Raw genomic sequence first — 16624 nt, 5'->3', positions numbered from 1 at the left:
GGCCTACACTGTACGCTTGTAATTAGTATTGAAGCAATGAATTACCAAGCGTCGAAATTCAGGCATCTTGAAAACAATTTTTTGAGACGCAATTTAATTGTAAATCCGGGACGCTTCAGGCAAGTAACGTTTTCCGTTTCTTTGAAGTTAAATGTAGTTGTCAGGTGCTGTCGTTTTACCTTCACACATTTGCTCGTCCAACTTAAAGTTTATGCAGCCTTTCACGTGATTTCAGCCAGGAGTGTGCAGTCTTATTGCAAATTTGTATTTTTGTTCCCGTAAAATATGGCACACTTTTGCCGCGGTGCTTTCTTTCTGCTGACAGGTTAGTTAGAAAATGTCATGATTTATTTCAAGAAATCAATCATATTACGTTTTAGGTGTGGTTTGTTTCTTGGTTAGCTTAAAGGTGATGTTGCAGCCCACAAATATATCAATGGGTTTGCTTGAGCGCATCAGAACAAATCGCAACGGCGAAGGTTGGTTGAATACTTTTGAACTCCCTTGCCCACAGTTAACATTGTACATGTGTATGTAGATTTGTCAACTAGGAAGTTACCATGCCAAGTTGATCCTCAGGGGTGTTTAGAGTTGTCATGGCAACTTAACAGTAAGGAGTTTAGTTTTATCATTGTATGCTAGTCTGTAAAAGTTGTTTCAACAAATTTGCCATCTTATAGATTTAAAATCTTTTTCTACTCCTTGCGGTCGGGGATTGGACGGAGAAAATTGTTCGGGAGAAAGCGGGATTGCTGAGGATTTTGGAGGGAACGTTAGAAGCGGGACTGTTGATGCTTTTGGAGGGAGCGGGACTGTTGATGCTTTTGGAGGGAGCGGGACTGTTGATGCTTTTGGAGGGAGCGGGACTGCTGATGCTTTTGGAGGGAGCCGGACTGCTGATGCTTTTGGAGGGAGCAAGACTGCTGATGATTTTGGAGGGAGCGGGACTGCTGATGATTTTGGAGGGAGCGGGATTGCTGATAATTTTGGAGGGAACGGGATTGCTGATTATTTTGGAGGGAGCGGGATTGCTAAGGATTTTGGAGGGAGCGGGATTGCTAAGGATTTTGGAGGGAGCGGGATTGCTGATGATTTTGGAGGGAGCGGGATTGCTGATGATTTTGGAGGGAGCGGGATTGCTGATGATTTTGGAGGGAGCGGGATTGCTAAGGATTTTGGAGGAAGCGGGATTGTTAAAGATTTAACAAGCGTCATCACATTTTATGACATTAGAATTAGAGCCAAAGCAAATGTGAGGAAAAGAGCAATAGGTGTGCAGGATGGAGAATTAGAAAAAAACCGCTCCACCAAATATGGGACATCTTTGCGTAAGTAGGACATGTGATATTCGACTTTTATACACAATATTGCACGCTTTTGGTTACAAAAATAAGAGAAAATATTAATCTTCGTTTATTTTTTGTTTTTCTAGCTATGAATTTATATTTTTTAGACGTCAAAATGTTAAAGTCCGGGAGTACGATTTCTATGAAGCCTTGTAAATTCTCCATTGATGACGAGGAATGTCTGGGGCTAAATCACGACATTTAGGCGAAGTTTTTGTTCACCAAGTTTAATGTTTTCAATGTATTTGAAGAAAATGTTACTAAACCGTTCTAATGTTCCAACATACACACGTAATTTGCAGTATGTATATTTGTCTTATGTTTCCATTGTGGCTTGAGTTGAAACCGGTTTACCACCGCACCAATATTTCAACAATCTGTAAAACACTAATATTCATTCGCCCCCCACCAAACGTAGGTTTGGATTTTAACATGGGGCACATTTAGCAACAGGGATTGCCTGGTACAGAATATTTGCATGTAAATTTAAACATTGAACATGTCTTTGAAAAAAGTCGCCGAGTTAAGTTGGAAGAGCAATTGAAAGTAATTGGGACCAAACCGGAAGAGAATTGAGAATAACAAGTTCTCTCTGACGCATACTGCAGAGTCGAGTCCAAACTTGTTAGTACAAGGTTCTACAGAATTGAATAAAAATGAAACCTCTTGTTCTGTTTTGTCTCGCAGGTTAGTAGATAAACTTCGTAATGTTTGTATTTTTGCGTAAATAATTGTTAATTTAAAGTAGTGGTTCTTAATCATTTTCGTTGTCGGCAACTCTTTCTCCAACCAGTTTCTAATATAAATGTAGTGCGGTTTATTAAAAAACCAAACCTATAAAGATTCAGCCCCCCCCCCCAAAAAAAACTCCCAGGAAGATTCCTGGCAAACGTAACACTAGTATGATGTATTTTTATTTAGTAACCATTTGCGAAGCAGCGCCTGTCACCTTGGTACACATTATAATACCACAAGAAAGAGGTAAGGCACTTGTCTTTATGCTATCTTAATAGTTTTCAGTCTTGGACAGGGTTCTATCTAAATGTATTTTTCTATCGAGATCTTCCAGTACCTTCGGGCTGTGGAAGCGGTGAAAGTGGATGTGGAATGAATGGTCTCAACAGTACGTTAATATTGTGTGTGTTAATTCAGTGATTTCTCATCTTGAAAAAATTCGGTTTCCCACTTTTATCCAGCTTTTTTGTAGTTCGGCCATATTCGTCTTTTACCCAATGTGAATGCAATATTTTTTCCCTGGCAGAAAATGTTAAACCTTGCTCTCTGGCTCCAGACGACGAGGAGTGTATAGAAGGAAGCATAAGCACTGAAGGGAGCACAGGAGCAGGTGGGAAACGATTACCGCTGAGTAAATCACAAAATTATGTTTAAACATTTCCGAGGAAGAGTGAAGTTTGTGGTTAAATTTTAGTTTAATTATCAGATGAAGATGACTGCATTATGAGTGGTTCGGGATCTGGTTCGGGATCAGGTTCGGGTTCGGGAAAATGCAGTGGAGACAGAAAAGGTTTCCATTACTTTCAATTTACTTTTTTGACAACAAACCTGGCGGTTCCATCACTATGAACAAATTATCCACGTTCTGGCAAAAAAATCGATTCCCTTCTAGAAAATGTGTTGTTTATTTTTGTTTATTGCTTTCAGGTGAAGAAAACAAGGAGAATCTACCAATCGATGATGAGGAGTTTTCCCAAAAACAAACTGGTTCCGGATCTGGTTCCGGTTCCGGTTCCGGTTCCGGATCTGGTTCTGGCTTCGGTTCTGGTGAGTTTAGTGGAGACCAGACAGCTTCGGGTATGTCATTTTTTATCAGTTTGCAAAAATTTATCTTGGTGAAAGCAGTTGTAACGCTTGAGTGATTCAGAGAGGCTCCCAAAGTTTGCGGGGAACGAATTCGTGCATTTTAACTTTTCCCTGACCATGAGATTATTTCTCGTATAAACTTTTATAAATTCTATGAGGAAACGGGGGCAAATTCCGCGCACACTTATAATTTGATATTGTGACCAACATGTAGGTGATGCGGTGAGCGATCGACAGCCTGCCAGGGGCCTTTGGTTTTTTAAATTGATTCAGTTTTTATTCATTAATCACAACATGTAATTATTGTTGTTATTCCTGTGTTGTGTTTATCGTTTGGTTATCACAACAGGTGCTGCACCGGAACGTAAATGATCCATACATCTATACGGACTATCATATTAAACGTTGACATTGATTAAATCATGGAAGCATAAAAACATGCACTAACTAGAACTTTTTTAATGGGACGAGATTTTGAATACATGAACTGAGCGTGTGTGACGCCCAATCCTACCGTGCCATTAAATTTGCTTCGTGATTAAAGGGATAATATTAAATTAAGGTGAGAGGAAACCTTGTCCATCTGCCCAGGATGACGAAGACTGCATTGAACAAGATGCAAGCGGTTCTGGTATGGAAGGTACAGCAACAACATTAATCATAATTTAAACCAGACTTCCTCAACCCAGACTGCGGGGCATTTGTAAACCAGATCGCAAATAAATGACATAATTTGGAAATGTCAAACCAGGGGGACCCAAAACCGTGGTTAGGGGGATTTCGCGCCAACTTCAGTGTGTGTCACGTGATTGACTTTACTTCCAAATTCCCATGAAACATGAACAATTAAAGCAGCACTTTATAGACTTGTTATATGACAAACGACATTGTGACGTGGTACCGTACTTAAAATTTAACGGAAACCAAACGAATTAAAACCTATTTCAACCACAGTAACTGTCACGTGGTGTTGTCATTTGCCAAGCCGTGGTCATAAAGAATGGGGTTCCCTGGTTTAAACATAAAGTAACATTTAGAAAGCGCTTGTAGATATGACTGATGACAAAAATATTTTGTATTTCATTTCTTATCATTTTACCAACACAAAAACCTATTTCTTGCTTTTAACATTGCCGTTATATCTTTGAAAACAAGGAAAAAAGTTTAAAATTATTTTCGAAGATGCTATTTACTGTTCTTGTTAATGGTTACCTTTATACCATCCAGGTATTGAGCCAGTGGCCAAAATTCCGGGATTATGAAAGGAAGCACTGGACTTCGAGCAACGCTTCAAGTTATAATCATTTGTAAAAATTCAATGCAATAAAGCCACAAAAATATGTCACAGTGGTCAATGGGTGTTCTGTACGTAATAATCTCAACGCGAAAACACTGAATGCGGTAAATCTTTCAGGCATTGTTTTGCATAGCAGTTCAGAGCATAGATACACGGCGTTACAAAGTTGCGAAAGGGCCAACGTCATGTCGCTTAAATCTTCTTTCCACGCACATTGTGAAGGCGGGATGGGATGGACGAACAGAACGAAGGGAGGATTTCGGGTTGTATACATTAGGTGCGGGAACATTTGCTGTTGAAGTAACACAAGTTATCCATGCAGGACATGTAAAACTAAAACTTACGTGATTTAACCCATATCTTGTTGGGCAATTTACATCCCATTGAAAAAGCTGGAGCCCGGTGGGTAACATGTCTGTGAGCTAACTCGGGCTCGTACTGATTTGATGCAGGAATATTTACTTTTTCTTTTGCAACAAGCTGTAAGTTATGGCGAACACCTGTAAGAATCAACAGACGACAGATTTTGGAGACAAAACAATTAAAACATAACGTAGCCTACAAAGCAACAACTACATTCAGCATGATATTTTGCAAAAAAACTCAATGAATCATCCACCAGTGGTTCTCAAACTGTGGTACGCGAGAGCTTTTCAAGTGGTACGCGGTTTAGTCTACTCTATACAATTTGCCGCACTTTGCAAAGGCCAAAACCGCTGCAAATACATGATGTCGGTTTTCTTTATTGTGTATTTGTGACGAAATAGTATCAACGTGAAATTGTTGCACTGTTGAAGTAATTCTGACATCGTGTATTCAACTGTGCAACAATTTCACGTTGATACTATTGCATCACAAATGCACAATAAAGAAATCCAAGCAACTGGTGATATTGGCTAAATTGTTATTCATTGGTGTTATGTCATAAGAGTTATGGTATAGTAATACGGTGGTATGCAGTGTATTAAAAAACAAATGAGCGGTACGTGATTGGAAAAAGTTTGAGAAACACTGCACTAACCAATGCTGTGGCTTGGAAAACCTGGACGACTTGCTTGTTTTGGACCAAGCAATGAATTTTGATGGTAATGTGGAGCTGTTGGCCATCTCATTTCATAGTTGGTTTTGTATGTGAAAGGGCTATGTGACCGAAACCATAATTTGGACCAGGCCTTTTGTCCACTCCCCTCTACGTGAGTACTTGATTAATTTATGTGGGAGAATCACAATAACATTTTCTTACCTTTTTCAGATTCTTTTCTTCCAAATGAATAGGCAGGAGCATTGGTTTCATATAAAGGTTTATTTCTTGGGGAGTAAGTGGTTGGACTTGGACCAGACATATCAATTCTCAACGGTGGTCTGCTTTCCATTGCATCATGCCATGCTGTCGTTCATTACATTACATTTTATTGTATTTCTTTTCATACCACTTGAATAGGGCTTTCAACCAACCGTTGTGCAATAAGTGTTGGCATGCATCGCTTAATAATATTAATAAACAGTTTTACTTACTAATAAGTTTATGGGGCAGCCTCAGACCTTCATCACTGAAAAGAGAACTTGGCCTCCTTCTGCCAAAAAAGTTACTGTTTACTCAAAAAAACATGAATATAAAAACACAATTTGTTACCTGGCTGATACGGTTGCCATCCTCATTATACGTTGTTGTGTGCCTGGGTCAAATTGTCTGTAAAAAATGCATTCTTGAACACAACTTTACAGAAGCAACTTTTTCAATATGTTTTTGTGTACACTGTATTTTAAAATTGCCTTGTAGTGTGGGGTGATATCCACCGCTTGTAACTTGGATCTGGATGAAAACATGGAGATTTAGGTTTGTAGCCTGAAACCTGCAGTGAAACAATTAATATTTATGCCAACATTGTTTTGCTTTCTATACCCTTGATGTGGTTTGAGGAATATTCTCATCAGATTTTATTCTTTCCTCAGTCAAAGGAAGAGGCTTTGTAAATGGACTTTCATTTTTCACATCAATGCCTTTCACAAAAAAGATTAAAACATGGAATGTAGATGTGTTAACTCAACATACCACTATCAGCGCCATCATGGGATGTAAGTTCAGCTTCAATAATATTTTCCACTCTTGGATTAATTTGAATAACTGAAGAATCAGTTAAATTGGACAAAAGATCTCCTTGTTGTATTGCCTGGAGAAGCTGTCGATTTTCTTCTGTGTCAATATCAACGTCCACTAATGGAGGCATATCCATGTTTTACAATGTTAAATTTAACTAAAAAACAAAAAATACAACATTTTTTTAGTGATGCTTGGCAAAATATCTGTGTATGTTTCCAAATAAATTGCAAAAAATGATGTCAAATAAGTCGTTTAATAACCAAACAAACACATTTTAACTTAACCTTCGCCACACAAAAAATATAATAAACAACGTACTGTGTGACAGAAAGTTAAGAAATGAATTCCGCACGCAAACAAAAACAATCATCTTTCCGCGGCGTAAACGTTACCAAGGGGCGCAGTCACTCGAGCATGCAATAAAGTAATATGAAGCAGCCGGTAAAGTATTATTTATTCTTCACTTTAATGTTGCTCGATTGGTTTCGATCAAGTTAATCTATTTGGTCTTTGATAATTTATTCCTTTTTTTTCTGTAATGTTTGTATTTTGACTTGGTTTAATCTTAAATGAACACATAAAAGCGAAATGGGCATGTCGTTTGCGTGTCACTTGGCTGCAGGGCAGGCGATTAGTTGGATAATGGCACGTTGATATAATTAATACCTGGTAGTTTGGATACAATATGACGTGATCAAATTCTGGCACGTTTGGAGGTTTAGAGGGTAAACCAACATCAGTGTTCGGTAGTGCCTCAAACATACATTTTGTAAAAGCTGTTCCAGTCAATTATTGCATTGTGGGTTTAGACAAAAGTATGAAGTTATAGACAAAACGTGTGTAATGGAAAACGGTGGTTCTACAATGCTACAGTCGATGGAAGACAGTTTGTTTCCATACCTAGAAAATGGTTATCTAGCAGCTACGTCTTCCCAATACTTATCCAATGTTGATGAACAAAGTGACATGGAAGCAGATTCTATGCCAGAATCTCAGATTGAGTTAACAGAGGTAAATTGTGGTGGCGTAAAAAAAATTATGTTTTGGAAAAAATTGATAAACATTTTAAATTTGAGAAAAAGAGTGTGTTTGAAAAAATAAATGCATATTATTGTAGGCTGATGTCTACACACAGTTGGAGCATAAGGAAAGAGATTTAATTCTTGCTGCTGAACTTGGAAAGTCATTGCTGGAAAAAAATGAGGAACTCAGTCAGGAAAATGAAAGATTGCGAGAAGATTTTGAAGAGCAGATAGAGGTAATGGCTACCAAGTTCTGTTTTTCTCAATCTAATGGTACCTTGTGGATGGTATACAAATCATGCAGAATGGGAGATGGATTTATTCGTGATTAAAATGTTCGCCAATAACTTTGAATGATGAACTACTTACCAGAACAAATCGATAAGATGCTACAGTTGTAAATATGCATGATTGTATTATAATACTACATTTATGTTTATCTTAAAAAATTATGAATTACAATCATTTAACTTTAATAATGTTACCTTGTATAATCATATGAAGTCAAATGCCTGATTTTTGCAAAATAAAACTGCACTAAAGTTTGTGTTAATTCCATGACAATTCACAACATACAAGTTCGCTCAATTTTTTACATTGGAGTTGGTGTAAGGTTAATGTAATTAAAGTAAATATATTTATTGCATTACAAAATAGCTTACAATAATTGTAGTTGACTTTCAACCCCAAACATGCATTGTCTTTAGACTGTTTATAAAGAAAGGCTTGTTATATGAATGGACAATTTGGTACATGCACAAAAATTGTTATTTGTTATTTGGAACTAAAGTTATTTCTGTGGTACTCAATACATACATTCACTGTATGACCAGAATAACGACAACAACCAGCTTTATTCATATGAGGCATTTTTGCCATTTGCTTTCCTCTGCAATGTGAAAAAGACCAAATATACGGAAAATATGCCACACATGTTAAAAGGTGTAAAATTTTATAGGCGTAAACGTTAGTGGTTAAAACTTGTTGTTATGTTGACAAAATTTGGACATTGTAAAAATTTATATGTAAACATGACTGTGAATATTTTTATGAATTTGTTTATTCGTTACCTTATCATTTTGGTGGTACTTTGTGTGGTTTGTAAATTTAGAGTTGGTTTGTATTTCAATATTGTTAAAGTTAGTTACATGTTCCATACAACTAACCACATATTTATCCAGCACTTTTAAATGGAAGTTATGTAAATGTGTGACTTGTAACCAGTCTTGACGCATCATGAATAATTAGGGTATTAACCACTTTATAATGACGTGGCAAAGCCTAATTGGTAGGGATTAGGCCTTTAATATTTGCCTCGTTATTATAAATTCCTTGATAAACAAGTATTTAACTTATATGTAGCATAATGTTAAAGACACATCATGTGTTTGGATGATTGTGACATCTGTTAAGTGGGTCAAGTGTACACTTAACGGGAGCTTGAAGTGCTACCAAGCACCTTTCAAAATCAGCATGTCAGTGTCTATCCATGTATTGTGTAAATCTGACTGTATAGCAATGCTTGTCACACTTTCCAAACATTAGTAAATTTACCTTTTCTCAATGCAGATTCTTGAGCAAGAAAAACATGATCTTCGTCAAAGGTTGGAATGCAAAAGTGGTGAATGTGAATCCAACATTGGCCAGCTAAACAGCGACATCGTGCGGATGCAGGTAACAATCACTGATATTAGCTGAGAATCAGTTGAAACATTTGGGTATTTCCCAACAGGAAGAACTTGATGAGAGGAAGGCAATGTTGGTGGCTGTGGAGCGGGAAAAAACAAGAGCTATTGAAGAACTAAGCGAGCAAAACCACAAACTACTCACACAGTTGAAATTGGTAAACACAGTAATGTTTCATGCAATGGTATGATAGGATAGCTGTGATCGCCAAGCTGGGTTTTTTTTTTCACTAAAAAATTTCTGTCAAATGACCGAAATGCCAGCAAAAATTTAGGACATTTTCAATTTATTTTGGTCATTTACGTCATAATACTTTCGTTCGCGAAAATGTAAGCAACTTGAATAATCTACCAGCCAATTTCTTTTGGGACATTGTGTCCAAAATGGCTTTTATTTTTTGTGACATTTCTAAAAAAATTGGGTCAATGACAGACAAATGACACAAAAAAAAAACCCAGTCGCCAAGCAAGAACCTGCGCAGTGGGGCGATCCTGCCCATCAGTTATTGCATGAAATATTACTGCATTGTCTATATGGTTTTAGAGATCCCCTACTTATGCATGAAGGTTTCCTGGCAAGTTGTGCGCTTGCGCACCAGTGTACTTTGGCCACAATATAACCCGTGAAACCACTGAGCTCCTGTAGCTCAGTTGGTAGAGCGTTGGGCCTGGTTAGCCCAGGGTAGTGAGTTCAAACCTCACAGGGAGCTTGATTTTTCAAATCTTGCTCCGACTTGTCAGGAAAAAGTGGCTGATCCAGCTAGGCTGCAATGCCTGGGCTGCCAAGCCTGCAAACCTCATGATGATTGAAATTGATAATGTTGAGTTTTAAGTTTAAGCTTTTCTGGGATTGTAGCAGATTGCTTGGTTAATTGCAACATTGTGCTTATACAAAAACTTTCAAATTCAACCAAATCAGAATACCTGTAGCAAGCAGTTTTGTGAATACACAATGACATGCACACATATATAATTGCAAGCAACAATCATTTACATTTGTACAAGAAAGTACATTGCAGGTAGGATTCGGTATCAGTATTAGGGTTCGGTGTCCACATTTGGATTCAACAGAATATTAAAACATAAGTAACTATCCGATCGAACTGGTACATTGATATGCAGCCCGACTTAGCTCTAGTTCATGAGTAGCTGCAGGCATGTTTAATTGTCCACGATGTCTCATGGGATTTGGTTTCAAGTTTCAGCTGTTGCAATAAACTTTCTATGGCCAGAAAAGCTTGGTAGTAAACAGAGGACGTTTCGCGTAAGTAACAATGTTTTGGGCAATTTATTAGGTTCTTGCCAGTTTCGTCAAAAACTTAAGTGTTGTTAACTGGAAAAAGTTCGAGTTTAGCTGAAAATCTCGTCCTCTGCCGTCGAAACATGGAAATTGTGAATATTAATTGTGGGTAAATACCCATAAAGTTTTAGTTTTTCCAACAAACAGCAAAGCGAGTCGATAAGTTATGTTGCTGTGAGTAGGTATGGTTTATCACGTGACCACAGGTTTGAACCAATTCGTTACAGGAAGCTGATTACGTCATTCTGTTACGTATTGTTATGTCGGGTGCTATAGTCGTGATGCTGGCTGTTTCCGGGTGAATTTTAGCGTTCAGCCTGTAAGCAGATGTTACTAAGTTGATATTAGTTAGGGTTATGAGTTTGTCTGCTTTTCAAACAATCTCAAAACTAACATTAGATTGAAACAGAACTTAACACACCATGCCTTACCATAAGAGGTTTCATGTGTGCAGGCTTCTGATGCTGAAGTTCGGTTATCTGCTCAAGTTCAACAACTAAGGAAGGAATTTTTACATCACAATAAATCTGCTGACGTCAGAATCCTACAACTCGAATCCCTCAAGGAAGAGGTTGGTAACCAGAAATTAAAACAAAAACATTTAAACGCCCCAGCATATTTCCCTGCAGTTGAATCTTGTGTGTTGTTAAACTTTGGTTAATAGTAACGTTTTGTTTTGCATGCTAACTTCGTCTAAGCACGAGGCAAAGGTATGATAGTTTTGGTTGTGTTTAGGCAATGATTGCTTTTTTGCAAACATTGTATATTGTTAGTACACGTGTATATAGACCCATTGTAATCCTTTTATATTCCACGGTGGATTAGCTCGTATTTATGGTTTTATAAAGTGGTCGAATAACTTCAAATTTTTTAATTTTACAAGAATAAGCAATGGCAGCAGTTGCATTATGTTGTTGATTTATCTTTGGAGATCGCTGAAGACACAAAAAATCGGTTTCAACTTGAAGATAATTTCCACATTATGCGAGGTGAAAGTATGCAACTTAGGGATGAGCTTGGATCTGCTTCTGAGCGGCTGCACCAGGTCGAACGTCAGCTACACGACAAAGAAAGAGAAGTAATTGGGTTTTGTCCAACGATTAAATATCCGATAGTTGGTGGTTTACATCAAACACCATAGTTGGAAAATATTATTTACAGCTGAAGAGAACTGTTGAAGAATTAAAAGATTCTCATTCGTGCAACCGACAATTACAGATCCGTGTGGACGAACTAAGGGAGGAAATCTCGCTGCAGACTTCACTAAACTCACACGGTGAAACTTACCTGCTTAAATTTAAACTGTTTTTATAAGCTCATATTCGTTGCTAGGCAACTCTTCCTCCCTACTCTCAGAGCTCGAAGAATCGAACGAAGTTTTTGATTTTAACATAGCTATGACGTCACCCGCCAATGACGTTGGTCAACCATCGGATGATGGAAATGTAAATGGACTTTTTAACCGTAGAACGGTGTCTAGTTGTAGTTAAGCGTTGTAAATATGTTGTGTTAGCTGCTGTAGGTTGGTGTTTGTAGTTTGGTGTTATCTGGTGAATCTCTTCAGAAACCAGCGGATGGCGGGAGTTTGACGTGTGAAGATTTGCCGCCAGATATCAGATGTTTCAAAGCTTTGTTGAATAGCATCAATAATTGCCATCATCAACTATTCGAGGTCCATTTTAAGACAAATGTTACGTTTTTCAGTCGACCAAGTCATAATTTCATAGCAAACCCGAACCGTAAAATATCCACATGAAGGATTTGTATCCAAAAGCATGGGGGAAATCCCAAGAATGAAAATGAACTTTTTTAGTTTGCATGGTATCCGGTTGCTTGTTCTGTTTGCTTGTTCCGCGTTATGGTTCACTGGTTGCACTCTGTTTGTTGTTTAGTTAAAGCAAGATATGTGGGAATCGTACCAACGCATACAAACCATAAGTATTCGTCTCCGCTCATTCCTCAATAATCAAATAATTGGAAACTCTCATATTGATGCTCGCCAAACATCGCAACCTAGCGGCGGAACTATGAACCTCGCTAAAGCCATTGAAGAACTTCAGACCGTGACGCAAGAAATAGTTCAACTTAAGGTAACTGATACTCTTGAAGCGCTAGGACCAACTCTAAATTAAATTTAATGTTCTCCCAGATTCCTATCGAGTCGCACGGCAGCGACATCGTGCGGATGTTAAAAGAGCAGAATCAGACCGTCTGTCATCAACGGGACGAGGCTGTGGTTGCTAAAAACGCACTTGAGGTATGGGAACGTATTCAAGCTGGGTTGAAATAAGTGTTAATGTCGTTTGTTCTCGGCAGGTGAACTTGGCTCGGACCAAACTTGATCTCATGGCTGTAAACAGTCAACTGTTGGAAGCGATTCAACAAAAACTTCGGCAACAAACCGAGCTTGAAGCTTGGCAGGTAGAATTCTGTTGTTTTATGTTTCGACATGACATTGTGCGATTTGCAGGACGACATGGAACAGATGATACAGAAAGGACTCGCAGATCGTAGCAAGAAACTGAAACGAAATAATGAAAGCCAGCAAACAACAAAGACTTCCTGGTTCTCCTTCAGACGAGCAAGAAGCAACTCCGGTAATTTTAACAGCTTCCGGATGACAGATAACTTTTATAACAACCAGCTGGCATTGTGATGTCATACAGTGTATGATGTACACTACGTATGACACTTACGTCAACAGCTAAACTTGCTATTACAGGTGAGTCTGCAAAATCTGCCACGTCATCAAATGGTGACGTCTCGTCAAGTACGTCTCCTGGTTGTGACCGAAAGTTAAATCATTCAAGCGAGTCCAAATTTTCGTCGTGGCTGAGAAGAAAACCTTCCACCGAACCACATTGTGATGTCACTGATAATGACGACACGCCTACTTGACGAAAGAAACTGTGACTTGTAAATTATTTAATTTGGGATTAGCTCGAGAAGACGCCCATTCTACATGTCAATTATTTGTCTCGATCCACTTTAGATGGTCGGAACAATACGCAATCGATCCAATGTTACATATATGGTGCATTGTACCGACCAACTAAATCCGAAAAGCATGCAGTTAATGTTGTAACAACTGATGATTTGTTTAAATCACATGCAATCCCTTTTCTTTTCCGTGTGCCTGTAGTGTATTTATTGCAATAAAAACGAACAACATTGGTGGTTTCTTAATTAAGTTCAGGCAAAAGTAGATTCTGGGTGGTTTTGTAAAGAAACTTCTCCAGTTTCAGAGAAGTTTGGTGCTTCATTAATAAGTTGGCTGGAGGTTTCAGCCACAAAGTCCACGTTATTGTTGTTATTCACTTGTGTGGGACGGAAGGTTTCCGCTTCATAAACACTTTCCAGATTATTTTCAATGAGCGGAATATCTGAAATGTTGTCAATGTTTTTGTTTTCGTTTAATTGTTGTTCGGGGCGGTGTTGTTGGTTATCCAGAAGTTTTGCGACCAAGTCCATATCAGCCTGTGAACAATAGAAGTGCTGCAACCTCCGACATCATGTCAAACAAACCGACCTTACCTCGTTAATGAAGTTCACGTGTACAAGCTCACGAGCCAAACTCAAACCAGTGTCTGTTGATGACGTGTCACACCGTAATTGGCGGTTCTGTTTGTCGTCGAACCGGAGTTGAATGATAACCTGCAGTAGAATTCTATAACTTACATTTTTATGCTATTTGTTGCCAAACTGACGTGTTTTCCTTCAGCCTCGTCATCGCGGGGATGGTAGCAGCATTGTGCGTGAACAACTTTCCTGCTTTCGGGAACATCTGGAGGTTGTTGAGGAGTAAGACCTTGGTGACCTTTATTTATTTGGTCATCTGCTTCTGATGGGGATTGAGGGTGAATTCCAGCACGGGATGGTTTCGGGAGAGCAAATGCAGTTAAAGGATAAATTCCATTCCTTTGTCAAGAATAATTTAATAACTTTCCCAGCTTTAATCCAATCATATTTGTTATATGACCTTAACTATTACAAACATTTTGTCTATACTTTAACCCATATCAGTTTTTGACTCCCTCTTTTCTGTATTAACACCTATTGTAAATAGTCAAATATTGAAATAACAAAATGATGGAACAGGTGTAGTGCAGTTTATCACTATATGTCAAAGTACTATACCTTACATCCTCCAAAAACTTGTCCACATCAAATGCTGCAACATCTCCTTCAGTAACATCTTTGCCCGCAACACTTGCCAGTATATTGGTCTTTTTTCTTTCTTTTTGTTCATAAAAATCCATCTGATTTTCAGGAAAAATGTCTGGAAATGTCAACTATAAGTTTTTGTTTGTTGTATTTTCCAATTGCTTACCTTGGTGTTTCACAAAAGCATGAGCTGAAAGCAGTTTGAGAGAATGAACTTCAAATAGAACAGGATGCAACAACAGCTCACGAGCTGAAGGACGCTCTGATGGTTCCTTTGAGATGCACAATCTGTGGCAGACTACACTCACAATTCACAAATTTTTACACAAATAAAACCATGCCTTATAAAATCTTTCTGGTGGGTGTCTTCTAACATGTTAACAGCACGCTCAATGTCGGCTGGCGTTATCTTTTTGTTTTCTCCCACAAGTTGAACTTTGGGTAATGCCATTTCAAGGGCACAAATACCAAATGAATAAATATCAACAGCGGGAGTGATTGTCCCAGTCTCAGTGTCTGGGTAGAAGTTAACTTTACGAAACAAAAAGTTACTTTTTCATAAATTTACCTGTGCACTCCGGAGCAAAATAGTGGAAGTTTTTGTGGATTTCCAAATAAGTTTTTACGTGATTTCTGATTGCGTCCGGTGCCACTATAAACAACACCGTTTTCATCAAAATGTATAAATTACTTGAACTTTGTACTTTAAATAGTAAAGCACAACTATCAGCCTATGTTTTGAATGTTTACTAAGGAAGTGTGGCTTATGATTTGCAGGAAATGACGGTCTCTGCGAGTATGTGGTAGTTTGTCATCTTTCAGTTGAGCTCATAATCACCTGATCCAATTTTCAACAAACCATTATGTTGAATGAATATTGTGTCACAAGTGAGGTTTCCATGCACGATGGGTGGGTCACAACTATGGAGGTAACTAAGAGCTGATAGGATTTGTCTGCACCTGCAACAAGTTTCATGTTATTCCATCAATTTAAAACAACTTGAAGGAAATTACACAAGCAACACTCTTTCCACTACAATAATTATTTAGTTTACCAACGCTTCCAAGATTTGGAACTCTTGTATTTGTGAACATCTTTAGTTTTGTCAAGAAACTTCTTCACAGATCCAGAACTCATGTATTCTGTGATGAATATTACCTGACCACAAAACAGGTCTGTATATTTCTAATGCTTAGCAATGTTGCATGGATTCATACCCTTGTTTTTTGAGGGTCTTTTTTTGACCAATCAATCCAGTATCGATGAAATTTAACAATGTTGGCATGGTCAATTCTAGTCAAATTATCAAATACAGCACGAATTTTTTCCTGAACAAAATTCATAATTTTTCGACTAAATATTGGTAAATATAAACCTGTACCTCCTGCGCATTGTAACTTTTTCTTTCTGAGAATAAAACTTCATTCCAGACCACTTCCACACCTTCCTCAGAATCCATGGCAAGGAATGCACAGTCAATACCTGGCACATTTCTTTGTGAAACCTAAAATAAACATAAAAATATATTTGTGTTGAACATTCATGTAAGACTGGCCTTTACCTCCTCATTTCTTTTCAGCCACCTCCCGCATGGACTTTCCTCGAGTATTTCACTTTCATCTTCACTTTCATGTTCACTCTCGTTATCTTTTATAGTCGCCTCCTTTTCAGACATGGCAGCAAAACAAACAACACTAAAATTTTAAAATCTGAAATAAACACAAGGCAGGAATAAGGGTGTTTACAAATAACTTCAACAAAACTTACAAGTGCAACTTAAGTGTCTGGTTACGCTAAAAAAGTACAAAGTGCTGGATAATAAATAAAAGAAAATTGATAAATATACATACAAGGAATTGCACAGAAAATGCGCAGAAGAAAGATTTT

The 16624-nt window shown here is 38.0% G+C and overlaps 4 protein-coding genes across 8 annotated transcripts; 2 read left to right on the top strand and 2 right to left on the bottom strand.

Annotated features, from left to right (window-relative positions):
• Window positions 1–1906: 1906 nt before the first annotated feature.
• On the top strand, window positions 1907–4510 carry LOC145902413 (uncharacterized). 2 transcript variants are annotated; one of them, XM_082990365.1, is made up of 8 exons: window positions 1907–2033; window positions 2268–2327; window positions 2407–2469; window positions 2608–2691; window positions 2788–2871; window positions 3009–3158; window positions 3730–3807; window positions 4395–4510. In XM_082990365.1, the coding sequence occupies exons 1-8, from the start codon at window positions 2003–2005 to the stop codon at window positions 4427–4429; spliced, it is 585 nt and encodes a 194-aa protein (XP_082846491.1). In that variant the 5' UTR covers window positions 1907–2002; the 3' UTR covers window positions 4430–4510. The 2 variants fall into 2 exon arrangements, with proteins under 2 accessions (XP_082846491.1, XP_082846490.1); XM_082990364.1 differs by having other exon boundaries at window positions 2608–2712.
• Window positions 4451–6951, bottom strand: LOC145902412 (protein STPG3-like). 2 transcript variants are annotated; one of them, XM_082990362.1, is made up of 10 exons: window positions 6884–6951; window positions 6518–6719; window positions 6368–6465; window positions 6238–6317; window positions 6098–6154; window positions 5980–6038; window positions 5708–5851; window positions 5486–5653; window positions 4809–4964; window positions 4451–4756 (listed from the first exon to the last, which is right to left on the bottom strand). In XM_082990362.1, the coding sequence occupies exons 2-10, from the start codon at window positions 6696–6698 to the stop codon at window positions 4623–4625; spliced, it is 1077 nt and encodes a 358-aa protein (XP_082846488.1). In that variant the 5' UTR covers window positions 6699–6719; window positions 6884–6951; the 3' UTR covers window positions 4451–4622. The 2 variants fall into 2 exon arrangements, with proteins under 2 accessions (XP_082846488.1, XP_082846489.1); XM_082990363.1 differs by having other exon boundaries at window positions 5980–6035.
• Window positions 6952–7379: 428 nt separating this feature from the next.
• Window positions 7380–13745, top strand: LOC145901396 (BICD family-like cargo adapter 1). Of its 3 annotated transcripts, none has more exons than XM_082989057.1 (14): window positions 7380–7576; window positions 7683–7823; window positions 9157–9261; window positions 9320–9430; window positions 11027–11143; window positions 11504–11650; window positions 11734–11848; window positions 11905–12017; window positions 12137–12244; window positions 12465–12662; window positions 12722–12829; window positions 12889–12993; window positions 13043–13169; window positions 13295–13745. In XM_082989057.1, exons 1-14 carry the CDS (start codon window positions 7409–7411, stop codon window positions 13468–13470), a joined length of 1839 nt encoding a protein of 612 aa, XP_082845183.1. In that variant the 5' UTR covers window positions 7380–7408; the 3' UTR covers window positions 13471–13745. The 3 variants fall into 3 exon arrangements, with proteins under 3 accessions (XP_082845183.1, XP_082845182.1, XP_082845185.1); XM_082989056.1 differs by having other exon boundaries at window positions 11456–11650; XM_082989059.1 differs by lacking the exon at window positions 12137–12244 and having other exon boundaries at window positions 11456–11650.
• Window positions 13740–16482, bottom strand: LOC145901397 (nuclear receptor-binding protein-like). Its single transcript, XM_082989060.1, has 12 exons — window positions 16299–16482; window positions 16119–16241; window positions 15955–16065; window positions 15792–15895; window positions 15575–15696; window positions 15305–15388; window positions 15078–15252; window positions 14903–15024; window positions 14710–14851; window positions 14280–14490; window positions 14107–14226; window positions 13740–14049 (listed from the first exon to the last, which is right to left on the bottom strand). Exons 1-12 carry the CDS (start codon window positions 16410–16412, stop codon window positions 13765–13767), a joined length of 1713 nt encoding a protein of 570 aa, XP_082845186.1. The 5' UTR covers window positions 16413–16482; the 3' UTR covers window positions 13740–13764.
• Window positions 16483–16624: the final 142 nt, after the last annotated feature.

Source organism: Ascidia mentula, chromosome 5 (assembly GCF_947561715.1).
Source record: "Ascidia mentula chromosome 5, kaAscMent1.1, whole genome shotgun sequence".
Taxonomy (NCBI): Eukaryota; Metazoa; Chordata; class Ascidiacea; order Phlebobranchia; family Ascidiidae; genus Ascidia; species Ascidia mentula.
The sequence above is the reverse complement of the archived record's forward strand: the minus strand, read 5'-3'. Positions and strand labels throughout refer to the sequence as shown.